The sequence below is a fragment of the Ostrea edulis genome, chromosome 5 (assembly GCF_947568905.1).
Source record: "Ostrea edulis chromosome 5, xbOstEdul1.1, whole genome shotgun sequence".
Taxonomy (NCBI): domain Eukaryota; kingdom Metazoa; phylum Mollusca; class Bivalvia; order Ostreida; family Ostreidae; genus Ostrea; species Ostrea edulis.
In genome coordinates, this window is record NC_079168.1 from 32806216 (window position 1) to 32820441 (window position 14226).

Below are 14226 nucleotides of genomic sequence, written 5' to 3' on the forward strand. Positions count from 1 at the left end.
CATGAGGTGCCACACACACAGTGAATACATGAGGTGCCACACACACAGTGAATACATGAGGTGTTACACATACAATACATATATGGAATATGTTGAAATTGTCAGGTGGTGTTCAATAATTTCTTCACGCAGCAGTTTTGAAAATTTGAAAATTATGGTTCCGTCCACTGATGCATCTCCAGTTATTGTACACCGGTGTTTTATAGAAGGAAAACACCACAGCAATGGTACAAATATAAATACATATATCCATTTCTAGTATGATCTTAAAATATTATGCAATTTAAATCACACTAGAAATTTGACCTAAATAAACACATAGTGGTTATCACAGTATCGTGGCATTTATTTACACCTAAGGGTAACCCATGAAAGCTCACTTGCTTATTTCCAATGGTGAATGAACGAATTTTCTTATTAGCCGCTGGTTACTTCTAAACTGAGACATGCAAACATTGTATATGTCTCTTATATAAATATGCTGAAAACATTGAAAACGAAATTAGAATCTCGAGTATGCATATACAAGTATATACTGAATTAAATAGTAAAACCATCACATACAATGATACATCGGTCAAATGGAATATTTTCACAATGGGCTCCTCGTCATCATGTTACATACAGCATAGTCCCATAAATGAGTCAACTTTTATTTATTTTACTATATAATTAATTGAAAACCACCACTTTTCTAAATCCTTTTTATAAACTTATCAAGATTCAATTATCTTCAATCTTCAATTATTCAATTACAGAGCTTTGCCTGTACATCATTGTTCCGGAACCCTCGCAAATAAATTTGGAAATTTTTTTCTCGGATAAGATCCAAACCATCAGGGTAAACTTGTGCAATAACAACAGCATGAATACTATAGATCCATTCTATGCTGATGTTCAATTTGATGCAGAACGGCTATGCAATTTCAGTTTAGTAACAGAATCTGAAGTTCGCATGATCATCTCATCGGCTTCATCAAAATCATGTGAAATTGATCCAATCCCTACAACACTTCTGAAATCCATTTTAGAATCTGTGCTACCTATTTTTGCAGAAATAGTGAACAAATCTTTGAATGAATGTATATTTCCATCTTCCTTCAAAGAAGCCATTGTACGTCCGTTATTAAAGAAAGCAGGATTGGAGCCAGACTCGTTACGGAACAACAGACCTGTCTCAAACCTCTCATTTCTTTCCAAAATTTTGGAAAGAGTGGTATCAGCTCGCATAGGGCACCATATAGATTCAAACAACCTAAATGACGTGGCCCAGTCTGCATATCGTCCTTGTCACTCAACAGAAACAGCTCTTCTAAGGGTACACCACGATATTGTGACAGCATTGGATAAAGGTTCTTGTGTTGCCTTGGTGATGGTAGATCTTTCAGCAGTGCTGCACTTACATGGATCAAATCTTACTTAATTGGTCGTAGTCAGAAAGTGGTTGTAGGAACTGCAAAGTCTAAGGACTTTCTGCTTCCATATGGAGTGCCTCAAGGGTCAGTTCTGGGACCAAGACTTTATGCAATGTTTGCAAAACCGATTGGTGAAATCTGCCGCAGACATCATATCATGTATCATTGCTATGCTGACGATACCCAGGCATACTTAGTTTTTAGACCTACAGATACATGGAATGCTATCTCATCGCGGCTACAGGAATGCTTAGCAGATATAAAATCTTGGATGAACGTCAACCTGCTGAAATTAAACGAAGAAAAAACTGAATTTATAGTGTTTACTTCGAAACATTCAAACGTTTCACCATCTTTTCAACTGTCTTTTGGAAATACCACTGTTTCCAACTCGGACTGTGTTCGAAACCTTGGTGTTTTCTTCGACAGTGTACTTTCTTTTAAAAATCATATTAGTTCCATCTCTTGTTCTTGTTATTATCATCTACGAAATATTGCACGGATTCGTTCTTTCATCAATGATGACGCCTGCAAGACACTTGTATGTTCTCTTATGTTATCACGCTTAGACTATGGAAATGCACTATTTAAAGGGCTACCCCAAACAGATCTGAGCAGGCTACAGACAATCCAAAACTCAGCAGCTCGACTTGTTGCCCCGGTCAGGAAGCATGACCATATATCACTGGTGCTTGTGTCCTTGCACTGGCTTCCAGTTGATTCCCGTGTTGAATACAAGATTTTACTACACACATACAAGGCACTAAACGGATTGGCACCGGCCTATATCAGCGACCTCATCACTGTGTACGAACCAAAACGATCTCTGCGTTCATGCAATTCACGATTGCTAGAAAAAACCCGCGTTCGTACAAAGACCTATGAAGATCGAAGGTTTGATGTAACAGCTGCCACACTATGGAACAGTTTACCGATAGACATCCGTTCGTGTGGCACTGTCAAAAGTTTTAAGACAAACCTCAAAACATCTTTTTAGGAAATCTTATAACCATATTTTGTAATATATTCTTTTTTAAAGTAAAGGCTGGTTTGTCGCATGAACTCGTAATGTTTAAATTTTTTATTTTATTTGGATGTTATATTTTATGCTCTGATTAATCTTATCATGTTTTACATTTTACATTTTTAAAGCGCTTAGAGTAAATTTTACAAATTATATAATGCGCTATTTAAATGCCGCACATTATTATTATTATTATAGTAACCTTTACACCATTAACAACACTTGTAAATATCTACAGATTGTGGTTTCAGTGTCTTACCCACTTACTAGTAACAACTGTACACATATTATATGAATGTAAGAACACCACACTCAAGGTTTTCAAAAGGTTATATAAAGAAATGGAATGCTAAAACTTAATGTTAAAGTTTCTTTGGTCATATTTCTGCAATTTAGTTGGTAAAAGAACTCAGAATGATTGTTCAAACAAAGGATATTTTTCAATTTAGCACAAAACATGAAAGTTGACTCATTTTATGGCACTACGCTGTACATTTACAGTCCCTATATTTTCAGGGGCGGATCCATGAATTGCGGTTATGGGGGACGCCACTTTATGAGGCAGGGGGTCTGGAGGCCGCTATGAGACCCCAGTGGGTCTTATAGATCTGGATTTTAAAGATTTTATAGGGCTTGAAATATGTCTCCTATTTTAGTCATCTGTAATATTTTCTATCCTTTTTTATAAGGTGGAATTAATAAAATTACGCAAATTTTAGGGTTTTTCGAAAGAATTAAGTTTTTCCAATCAAGTAATTCAAGAAATCAACAGATTTTGTCATTTATTTCTCCGGGAGTGGAAGAAATTATTGCTTCTTTTATCGTTTAGTACATTTTTCTAAACAAGATACCACGATTTACCTTAAATTTGAAAATTTTAGGGGGAGGCACCGACTCCCCCCTCCCCCCTTAAATCCGCCACTGATTGTCTGTTCTTCGGTTTTTAATAGCGTTTTTTCCTCAGTAAAACCTATTTTATCCCATGAATTTTTTCGGGCAGGTTTTTTTTTTTTTTTTTTGCGTTTTCACCTTTGTATCATCTTTGCTAGACAAGGGTTTTCGGTCCACTCCGCTCCCTATGAAACCCTTGGCTAGCGAAGATGCCTTTGTACAGGTTACTGACTACTAATTTTACCCCTATTTCATTGCAGTAGTCTGAAGTTCCTCTTTGTTCTTATATACAGCAAGATTACGACTTTTAAGTTAAAAGTTCCACCATTTGGAAACAACTTCTCCCTCACAAACAAGGGAATATGTTGCACACATTGAACAGTCTCCAGTATAGCACAGAACAGTGGCCTCAAGGACTTTAGGTAAGAAATCATTCATCTTCTGCAGGTCTCTGTCAAACTTGTTCCAAGGAGCCATGTTTTTCTTAAACATGTTGGTGAGTAGAGTAGTAGTACTTCTTTTGGCAGATTCAGACATTGATACCTTGAATTCTCTTAGCTCACCTATATTTATACTTAATGTTTGGTAATCTTAGAATGGCATTTTGCACATATCTATGACAGTTTTAATGTGACCAGGGATAACCCAGCATGACCAGTAAGTGCCACATCCTGATAATGGCTGATGTGGTCCTGTTTGCTTATCTGCTTACAGCTAAGGGATTACATGTAATCTATTTTCATTGACTTTTACTGTTGTTGTTTTTTTTACAGCTAATATAATGCAGAATTTCTAAATATTTTTTCTTATGTAAATTTCCATCGTTAAATATTTTATTTTAGACATTTTTAAAGAAACTTTACCATATTTGGGGTTAACTTTTCAAAAATATCTTAAGAATATATATATCTACATTATTGATCAAAGATGTTATCCTAATTAAGTAAAGGGGATATGTATACAATATATAAAAATAATTGGTAAGAAATATATTGCAGCATATGTCATATGTGAGCATTTCAAAATGGTGTATTGTGTGTCTGATGCTTATTCCATCCTCTGTTTTAGGAGAATCCAGCTCATCACTTCAAAGGGCCATAACTCTGCTGTTGAGAGTACCAATCCAATGAAACTTTATAGGGATATTTAGTATGACTGCAGGAGTTTCTGTGCCGAGTTTCATGAAAATCAATCAAACAAGGTTTATGTCTTTATTAGGTTACAGACTACTAATTTTACCCCTATTTCATTGACCACGCAAGTATAGTGCCTGTTTATAAATGGAGGTTTTTTCTTTAAAATTCTTGGGGATGTATGTGGGGTGGATTTGTGTTATTATAGGGCATGGATGGAAAGAAGAGGGTCTGGATTTTTTAAAAATATAATAATGGGAAATTCTGCTCTTAAGTGTGTAGTAGGAAGGGTGTAAATAGGACATTGTTTACCTGCTTCTCAAAGGGAAAGGGAAATATGCAGGGTAGGGGTTACTTGCGGTGTCATAACAGGACTTGTGTGCGGTGGATTTTCCTGAGATTCACAAATATTTTTGGACTTGAACTGCTCTAAGTCTGTACCAAATTTCTGGTAAGTTGAGGCGGTGGAATTTTTATATTAATTTTTATGTTATAAAGGAATGTATAGCAAAATAATTGGTAGTCTGTGTCCTACAGTCCAAAATGTGAGTGCAAGAAACGATAACTCTGGGTAGAGACTAGCTACCGTGAATAATTACATCGGGTTCAAAATTACAAATCGATTTTTCAAACAGGCTCAACTTTCGTTTTGATTTCGTACCAAAGGATAGATCTAGGACATTATGGCCACTGTCACTTCAAACATCCATTGTGATTTGACAGTCTGTTCTATTTGTTTGGAACATTACAAATCACCAAGGTATTTACCGTGCACACACACTTTCTGTCATCCGTGTCTACTGTCACACATCAAGTCGTCGTGTGCGGACTGCAGTCTACCGCTCGGATTTTCATGTCCGCTGTGTAGAACGTTCGTCTCCGCGCCTGGTAATGTTGGCCAGTTCACTCCAGAAGAATGGGCTGACAGATTTCCAGAAAACCGATTGATGAGTTCCGTTGCCAATCAATGCGAGCCTTGTAACATTGATGGAGACGACAAACCTCCTAGTGGTTGGTGCAGAGACTGCTCCGAGGCCTTGTGCGAGGAGTGTCTTCAGTGGCACAAAAAATTCAAACCTTCTAGAAATCATGAAATAGTTCCTCTCACTGAAGGGGCTATTCCTTCTACTTCTACCACCTCACTGGAGATGTGCGAGGATCACGAGGGGCGAAAAATTGAAATGTTTTGTGAAAGTCATTTCGCACCATGTTGCGTCCTCTGTGTTACAACAGAACATGGTAGATGTAAAAGCATTTGTTCGATAGAGGAAGCGACCGATAAAGTAATAAAACCTGGGAAAGTAAAACGCTTGCGAGATGGTGTCGATCGACTTGAAGTCATGTTAGAAAAGGTTATTACTGAAGAGAAAGCCAACATCGAAGAAATCGAAGATGTAGCCGACAAGTTAGGAGACGAAATTTCGGGAGTAAAAGCAGCCATTATTGAAACTGTAACAAAGCTGGAGGAACAACATTTAAACGAAGTAGGAAAGGCAACTAAAGATGCTAAAGCAAAACTTCAAAAATCAATCAACACTTTCGAACAGAGGCAATGTTATCTTCGCCACTGGAAAGAAATACTCGGGAAAAATTTATTCACTGATGGGTCATCAAAAACAATTGTCGCATTGTCTTATACCAAAATGGAACGTATATTTCAAACTTTGAGAGAAATGGAAATGTCTCAGCTCAGATTTGGAATTCAAGCCAAGATACAAGATGACGTTAAGAAATTGATGAAGTTACCTTTCCTTGCAGATATTACCACGAATGAACACAAAAGTCCTGTAATACTAGATGAAATTGATATAGAAAATGCTGAAATCAAAGCGATTTCTGAATTTACGATTGATGGTGCTGATTTTACAGGAGGGGTTTACCTCCAGAATGGGGAATTAGTACTGGCCGATAATAAAAACAAGAGACTTATTCACTGTAAAACAGATGGGGAGATTCTGAGAGAGGTGTCTCTGCAAGGTTCTCCATGGGATATTTGTGTCAACGAAGAAAATGATATTTATGTAACAATTCCTAAAGAAAAGAAAATTTTAGTAATTAGTATTGATACATTCAACACAACAAAAACTGTTGAAGTTGATATTAAGTGCCATGGAATAGCACAGTCAGGCGACACTATAGCAATAGGTGGTTTAACTATTCTAGATATATTAAGCACGGATTTTCGAAAATGTAGGAGTTTAAGGAATTTACAAGGTTTGTACGATGTAGCAGTAGATATGGGGGAAAATATCATTTATTCGAGTGACACCACACACAATGTATGGAAACAAGACAGAGAAGGAAATGTCTTGTTCACATACAGAGATACAGAATTACAATATCCATATGGATTAACAGTGGACAGGGTTGGAAATGTATATGTGAATGGTAACCTCAGCAACAATATACACATACTCTCACAGACTGGTAAAAAGTTAAGAATTCTGAATGACGTGAAGAAGCCACAGTGTATTAAATTCCAGAAGACGTACAGATTCTTTGTTGGTGAGGCAGGGGGACGGGTGAAAATATTTGAATTTGTTGTATGAGGTTATTACCTGATTGCTGAATTGAAAGTTGAAGGTCTCCTTCTGAATTTTTGTCTGAAGTCAAAAGACACAATAACATGCACCTTTCTTTCTTCTTTCAATTGATCATACTGTATGTACTCATTATAGCCTCCTAAATGATCCTATATATGGAGTATAAAACGGAAATGAAATTATACACAAAATGTTCTTACTTTCATTTTAATGAGGTGATATAAGTTTATCTCGGAAGTACGTGTGAATATAAGGAATTTAGCTGCCCCCACCCCAGGTGACCTATTGCTATTATTCTGCGTCCATCATCAATTGCGTGCCAACATTTAAACAATTTGAACTTCTTGATAGCTACCCTTCCAATTCTTTTGAAATTTGTATATGAAGCACCTTTGGGATGGGGTACATGGCATAAGCTGTAAATTTTAGGGTCCTACACCTTCGGAGCCCTTAGGAGCAGGGCAAAAACAGTCAAATATCGACCAATATTCCCAAATCTTATCTACAACTGCACAGGTGTAAGAAGAACTGCATAATCATGCAGGGCAGGAATTCGAGACCTCTACTAAAATTGTAAATTTCATGATCTCTGGGGTAGAGGTTCTGACTTCAGGGCGGGGGGCAAATAAAATAGAACCAACTAATCCTTTACATCTTCCTCCAGGGATGGGGTAATTGAAAAATGTAATTGTAATTTGCTGTATTTAAATACATTTTTATAAAGTAGTTGGATATATTTGTAATTGACTTTGCTTTCAATTACAAGTAATTGAATGTATTTAAATACATTTTTTAAAAAGTCAAGTATTTTAAATTATATTTTTAATTCAAACTGAAAATGATGGAATGAAAGTGTCTGATAATAATGGTGTTAGACTACTCTACTGTTTGTCATAGGATGTTTATGCAATAATTAGATGTCTCCCTATGTCTATAAACTTGATGCAGTGTGGCCACAGTGCCCAGGGCTATAGGTGAAGGGCTAATTGTGTTCAGGTGTTCACCCCTCTCATACCTGCAGTACAAAGACACAAGTAAAACAAAAATACCCGAGCAGGAGTTCACTTCATTCAGATATTACATTTAGAACTAAACATGACTTTTAAATGTACTGGATGAATTTGATGTCCTAGAAAATGCATCTGGAAATTTTAAAGCCATTTTTTAGCAGAATTTTAATCCCTCAAAAAGCTTGAAGACAAATCATAGCAGGCTTCGCAGTCAAGTCTTCCAAGACATTTTGAAATAAACTTAAGTAATTGAAATGTATTTAATCGTATTCTTCAAAGTAATTTAGAGTAATTAAATACATTGACAAAAATCATCAATATAAGTTAAAATATTTAATTACATTTTTAATGTAATTGACCCCATCCCTGTCTTCCTCTGTACAAAGAACCAACCATAGCAGTAACATTTACTTATCAACCAACCATAGCAGTAACATGTACTGATCAACCAACCATAGCAGTAACATGTACTGATCAACCAACCATAGCAGTAACATGTACTGATCAACCAACCATAGCAGTGACATTTACTGATCAAGAAAACAATTTGTTGAAATATTCATTACTTTATTACTGTGTTGTGCTGCTTGCACAGAATTTTAAAAAAATTCACAAATTAAATTAAACCAAAAAACAGCCTGATTGACAGAGACCTACAGTACATTTCACACTTGAAGAAAAACAAATTGCTCTATTAACAAACAAATTACTACATCTACAATAGATGGTAAGCTTATAATGATAATTTATGAGCCCTTACTTTCATATTTCAATTAATTGCATCATAGGGCCACATTCTAGAACAAAATAAGTGCACATGCAGGCATACAGCCAGGAGTATATTCAGAGGGGTGAGTGAATCCTTTGGATTTCCCATAATGGTTGTCATTTTTGGAAATGTTAAAGGATTTGATCCCTAACTATATGAAATGAGAGCTCTGATAGAAACAGATTGTGGGTAAAAATAAATACCCCAATATCATAACTACTAAAGATAAATAAAAATAATTAATTTTCCAATAATTTTTATTGGATAGCATTAAACAATTTTTAATGCAGTGTGTGAATGCACCCCTCTGCTTAAAAGGGTTTGTGCTATTCTCTCTCTCTCTCTTGCACTCTATTTCTGAATGTTTTTCCAATCGGAGTCTAATTTTTCAGTCTCACAGTACCAATATATTAAACTCCCCATCCAAATGAATCGTGAAGTCACTTAACTGCAGATGATCGAGTGAGTGACTACCAGTCACAATGGTTCAGTGTAATTATTGATATTGCTCAGCGCTTCAACTCAAACGCAGTCACTTACAATCTATACAGTTTAAATACAGTTAATGACAAAAATAACAGTCTAAATGACGATGATAAAGTATGACAAAAATTATTAACTATAAAACGATAATCTATATGACGATGAATTATATGGGTGGTCTCTCCATGACAGACTCCAGCATGGTGGCGCTGTTGATGATTGCTGTGGTGGCTATGATGAATACGTAACCTGTCAACAGAGAAAATTGGTATTTTAGAACTGTAGTTAACTGTGACAAGAAGGGAGAAAATGCAACGGACCAGACCGGGATTCAAATCCGGGCTCTTTAAATCTCTGGTCAGGTGCTCTATAAACTGAGCTAGCTAACCTGTCTGACTCTCACAATACAAAGAAACTTTTCATTTAACCCTTATGCAAACTATAGATGTATCTGACTCTGAGCAACATGAATAAGGGTATGTCTAAGGGCCATAACTCTGTCAACAATCATCCAACTGCCCCCATATACGTACTTGACAATGATGTATTTATATCCCAAATTTCAATTCAAAATGTCCCTGTATGACGGAGATAATGAATGGAAACTGAATTGTTAAAAACTTTTCAAAAGTCCAAGGGGTCCAACTTTTCCAATTTTAATCCACTAGAACAAAATACAAACTTGACCTGGATATTTTCAGGATGTAATCTATATACCAAATTTCATTTCAAAATATTCATGTATGACCCAAGTGATAAGCAGAGACTTTGAATTGTTTGAAATTTTCTTGACACAAGGGGCATAAAGACAGGATGAAAATGGGTAACTATATATACACACTAAAGTATATTATATAACATGTATTGATTGTGGATCAGATCATCAAACGAAAGGGATGTGTCCTAATTCGCTCCCTAGAAAACATTGATTAGCAAGCCAAAAACAATGAACATGGTATTTGCAGGGTAAATAATTTTGTAGATTTAGTGTAGTTTTAGTGCTAGTGTTATTTGTGTGTCTTTAGCCATCTGATGAATTTAAAGAAAACACAATGTATGTTGTATTATTATTATTGTATTATCTTATTTCATTTGTCCTGAGCAAGAGACGGGTCATTTCAAATACAGTAAAACACGGTTATAGCAAACCTTCAGGGCCAGCCAAAAAACAGTTCATTATAACCAAACTTCGTTATATCCAGTGAATTTTTCGTTATTTTCTTACCATAAGGGAATAGGTATTACTCCGCAATAAACGTGAATTCGTTATAAACGTGTTTTACTGTACCTTAACAAATGTTTCAATGAACAGAAATCTCATCCATGACTTAGCAGAATAGAATTTCATCTGTAGTCACAAAACACAGTCTACTCTACTTATAATGAAGCCAACTATATTGAACTTACAGTTATATTGAAGTATAAATAAATCCCAAATAACATTATATATATAGTTTAACATCGTTTATATTAAACTTTCGATATAATGAACACTTCAAGTTATTCCCTGAATTTTAATTTATCTAGAGTAGACTGTATGCAAGACAAAATGCAAATGTACATGTCAAACAAACCAATCAATGCCACAGTAATTACAAAGTAATCAGGATTTAGATCTCATATCAATTCATTACAGTCTACTAACAAAAATGCCAGGTTTAATCTGAAAGAAATCTGTCTTTTTCATTAATGTGAGCTTTACAAATGCTAAAACTATTTCTCACCTTTGAGTTTACCGAGGAATCGGAGGGCCGCTATTTCAGAGTGAGTACAACCTCCCAAGAAATAGACGAGGACAACTTTACTGACCGGGCGATCTTGTCGTGCTGATTTACCTGTCAAGTCAATAACAAAATTATCACAAATCTACCATGCAATATAACTTTCCTTACCACAAGGAATACAAGTCCTAAGGAAATGTATTTTACATTTGTTTCTCTTGACAATTGTACTTAATTCTATTTGGTATAGTGTACCGTAGGATCTGGTAATTTTGGTAATAGGGGAAAGATGCATTTCTTTTAAAAAGAGTTGCAATGTAAATGTTTCTCTCCTTTTCAATAATGGTGGATTTTCACAAGTTTGCCCATGAGTGGAAATTTTGGCACTTTTATATTTAGATGAAATTTCTTCGTCTGCCCTAAAATCCAAAATTACCAGATACACAGTAGCAAGGTATAATTGTTGCCGAGTTTGAACTTGGGAGAGGGAATAATTAGGTAATTATTGTAACACAAAAATAATGTGAAAGTTGTGTGAAATGGGAGAATCTTGTGTCAGTTTATATGTATGTAACATGGAAAGAGAAGTAACTCCTGTAAATGCATAACTTATCTCCCCTTAAGGGAGCTCTTCATACTGTAAATCAAGCAGTGTTGGGATGCTGAATAGGGGCATGGTCTAATATCTTGTACGTACAGACGTGACATACATTTACACACAGTACATACAGGAGTTACCACACACACAGATACTGAGAGGAAATGAAAACATTCAGAGTCAGTTTAGTCCACAGAAAAAAGGAATCAATTACAATTTAAATTTATTATGAAAGTAATACAAGCTGTAACTGACAGTATTTTTTCAATTATCCAATTATGCATCAATAAAGTCCTATCAGCATAACTAATATAATCCCCAACATGTGAAGAAAAAAATCAGTAAAATAAACAAGGGAATATTGTCTGAGAGCATACCTACAATGAGTGTTTCGTATATACCGCCATTGCATCTGCATATACACGGACATGGGAACAATGATTGCCGAACATAATTGGGTTGCTGAGACCAACGTCATATACAAAGATGGAAACTGACGTGAATAACTACACCTGTCATTTGTTATAAAATATTGCAACGTTTCATGAATGACAAGAAGTACTACACGTGTAAGAAAGTAATAATCACGCAAATATGCCACTCAAATTTTGATGGTGAATTTTCTATAAAATTGGCATATTAAATTGTTACAAATCTGAAACGTGCCCATTGCCTCTCTTTCGCTTTTTTTCCAAACTGGTGACCTCCGAGGTCAATGCACATCGGAGATTACAAGCAGAAATTACTGAAAGGATGACAATGATTTTCTACTGATTTGACCGGTTTATTGCTTCAGATTCACTCGGATTCTATTAAGTTATATATATTTAATCTCAAATATGTTATATATTTGTTCTTTTATTTTTCAATTTATTTACCGTCAGTTACAGCTTGTATTGTTTGAAACTATAATAGCCACATGTATTATGATTTCGGATACTTGTGTACAATTGTGAATGGTACAAAGTCATTGTAGAAATAGAATTTCAATATCCTAAAGTAAAATGTAGGATTGATAAATATACAAACATATAAAAGAAATCTTCTTAAAGAAATTTAACCCAAAGAAGAGTTGGACTGAGTCCATAAGTACAGGTAAGTAACCAGGTGCATATGTGCCCATTCATAAGATCCCAATATCTAAAAACTTTAAACTACATAAAATATGTGATCATCATGTGGATGGGTGGGGAAGGGTTTGTATGTGATCATCATGTGGATGGGTAGGGAGGGGGTTGTATGTGATCATCATGTGGATGGGTAGGGAGGGGGTTGTATGTGATCATGTAGATGGGTGGGGAGGGGGTTGTATGTGATCATGTGGATGGGTGGGGAGGGGGTTGTATGTGATCATCATGAGGATGGGTAGGGAGGGGGTTGTATCTGATCATCATGTGGATGGGTGGGGAGGGGTTTGTATGTGATCATCATGTGGATGGTTAGGGAGGGGGTTGTATCTGATCATCATGTGGATGGTTAGGGAGGGGGTTGTATCTGATCATCATGTGGATGGTTAGGGAGGGGGTTGTATCTGATCATCATGTGGATGGGTAGGGAGGGGGTTGTATCTGATCATCATGTGGATGGGTGGGGAGGGGTTTGTATGTGATCATCATGTGGATGGTTAGGGAGGGGGGTTGTATCTGATCATCATGTGGATGGGTAGGGATGGGGTTGTATGTGATCATGTGGATGGGTGGGGAGGGGTTTGTATGTGATCATCATGTGGATGGTTAGGGAGGGGGTTGTATCTGATCATGTGGATGGGTGGGGAGGGGGTTTGTATGTGATCATGTGGATGGGTAGGGAGGGGGTTGTATGTGATCATGATGTGGATGGGTGTATGTGATCATGATGTGGATGGGTGGGGAGGGGTTTGTATGTGATCATCATGTGGATGGTTAGGGAGGGGGTTGTATCTGATCATGTGGATGGGTGGGGAGGGGGTTTGTATGTGATCATGTGGATGGGTAGGGAGGGGGTTGTATGTGATCATGATGTGGATGGGTGTATGTGATCATGATGTGGATGGGTGGGGAGGGGTTTGTATGTGATCATCATGTGGATGGGTGGGGAGGAGGTTGTATGTGATCATCATGTGGATGGGTAGGGAGGGGTTTGTATGTGATCATCATGTGGATGGGTAGGGAGGGGGTTGTATCTGATCATCATGTGGATGGGTAGGGAGGGGTTGTATGTGATCATCATGTGGATGGGTAGGGAGGGGTTGTATGTGATCATCATGTGGATGGGTGTATGTGATCATCATGTGGATGGGTGGGGAGGGGTTTGTATGTGATCATTATGTGGATGGGTGGGGAGGAGGTTGTATGTGAAGTTTAACAAACATTAGCAGCTTTTAGTGGTTCACATCTTGTCAATTACCATTATCATATGACACTTGATCTATCAATGATGTCTGCATGTAATTCTGGTAAGTGATAAATGCTGGTACACTGTATATTAAGGTATAATGTGGGTACATTGTATATTAAGGTATAATGTGGGTACACTGTACATTAAGGTATAATGTGGGTACACTATATTAAGGTATAATGTGGGTACACTGTATATTAAGGTATAATGTGGGTACACTGTATATTAAGGTATAATGTGGGTACATTGTATATTAAGGTATA

The 14226-nt window shown here is 36.5% G+C and overlaps 1 protein-coding gene across 4 annotated transcripts in view; it reads right to left on the bottom strand.

Annotated features, from left to right (window-relative positions):
* Positions 1-14226, bottom strand: part of LOC125649283 (vacuolar protein sorting-associated protein 33B-like) — a 43502-nt gene that overhangs the window by 12946 nt on the left and 16330 nt on the right. For 2 of the 4 annotated variants that reach the window (XM_056165818.1, XM_056165816.1), the window contains 2 exons: positions 10993-11103; positions 9025-9517 (listed from right to left, as the gene is read on the bottom strand). The exons of the other annotated variants lie outside the window; for them this stretch is intronic. In XM_056165818.1, coding sequence (XP_056021793.1) covers positions 9435-9517; positions 10993-11103 — 194 coding nt within the window. In that variant the 3' untranslated portion in view covers positions 9025-9434. Of the gene's footprint in view, positions 1-9024; positions 9518-10992; positions 11104-14226 lie in introns of those variants that run through there. 4 annotated transcript variants of the gene reach the window in all.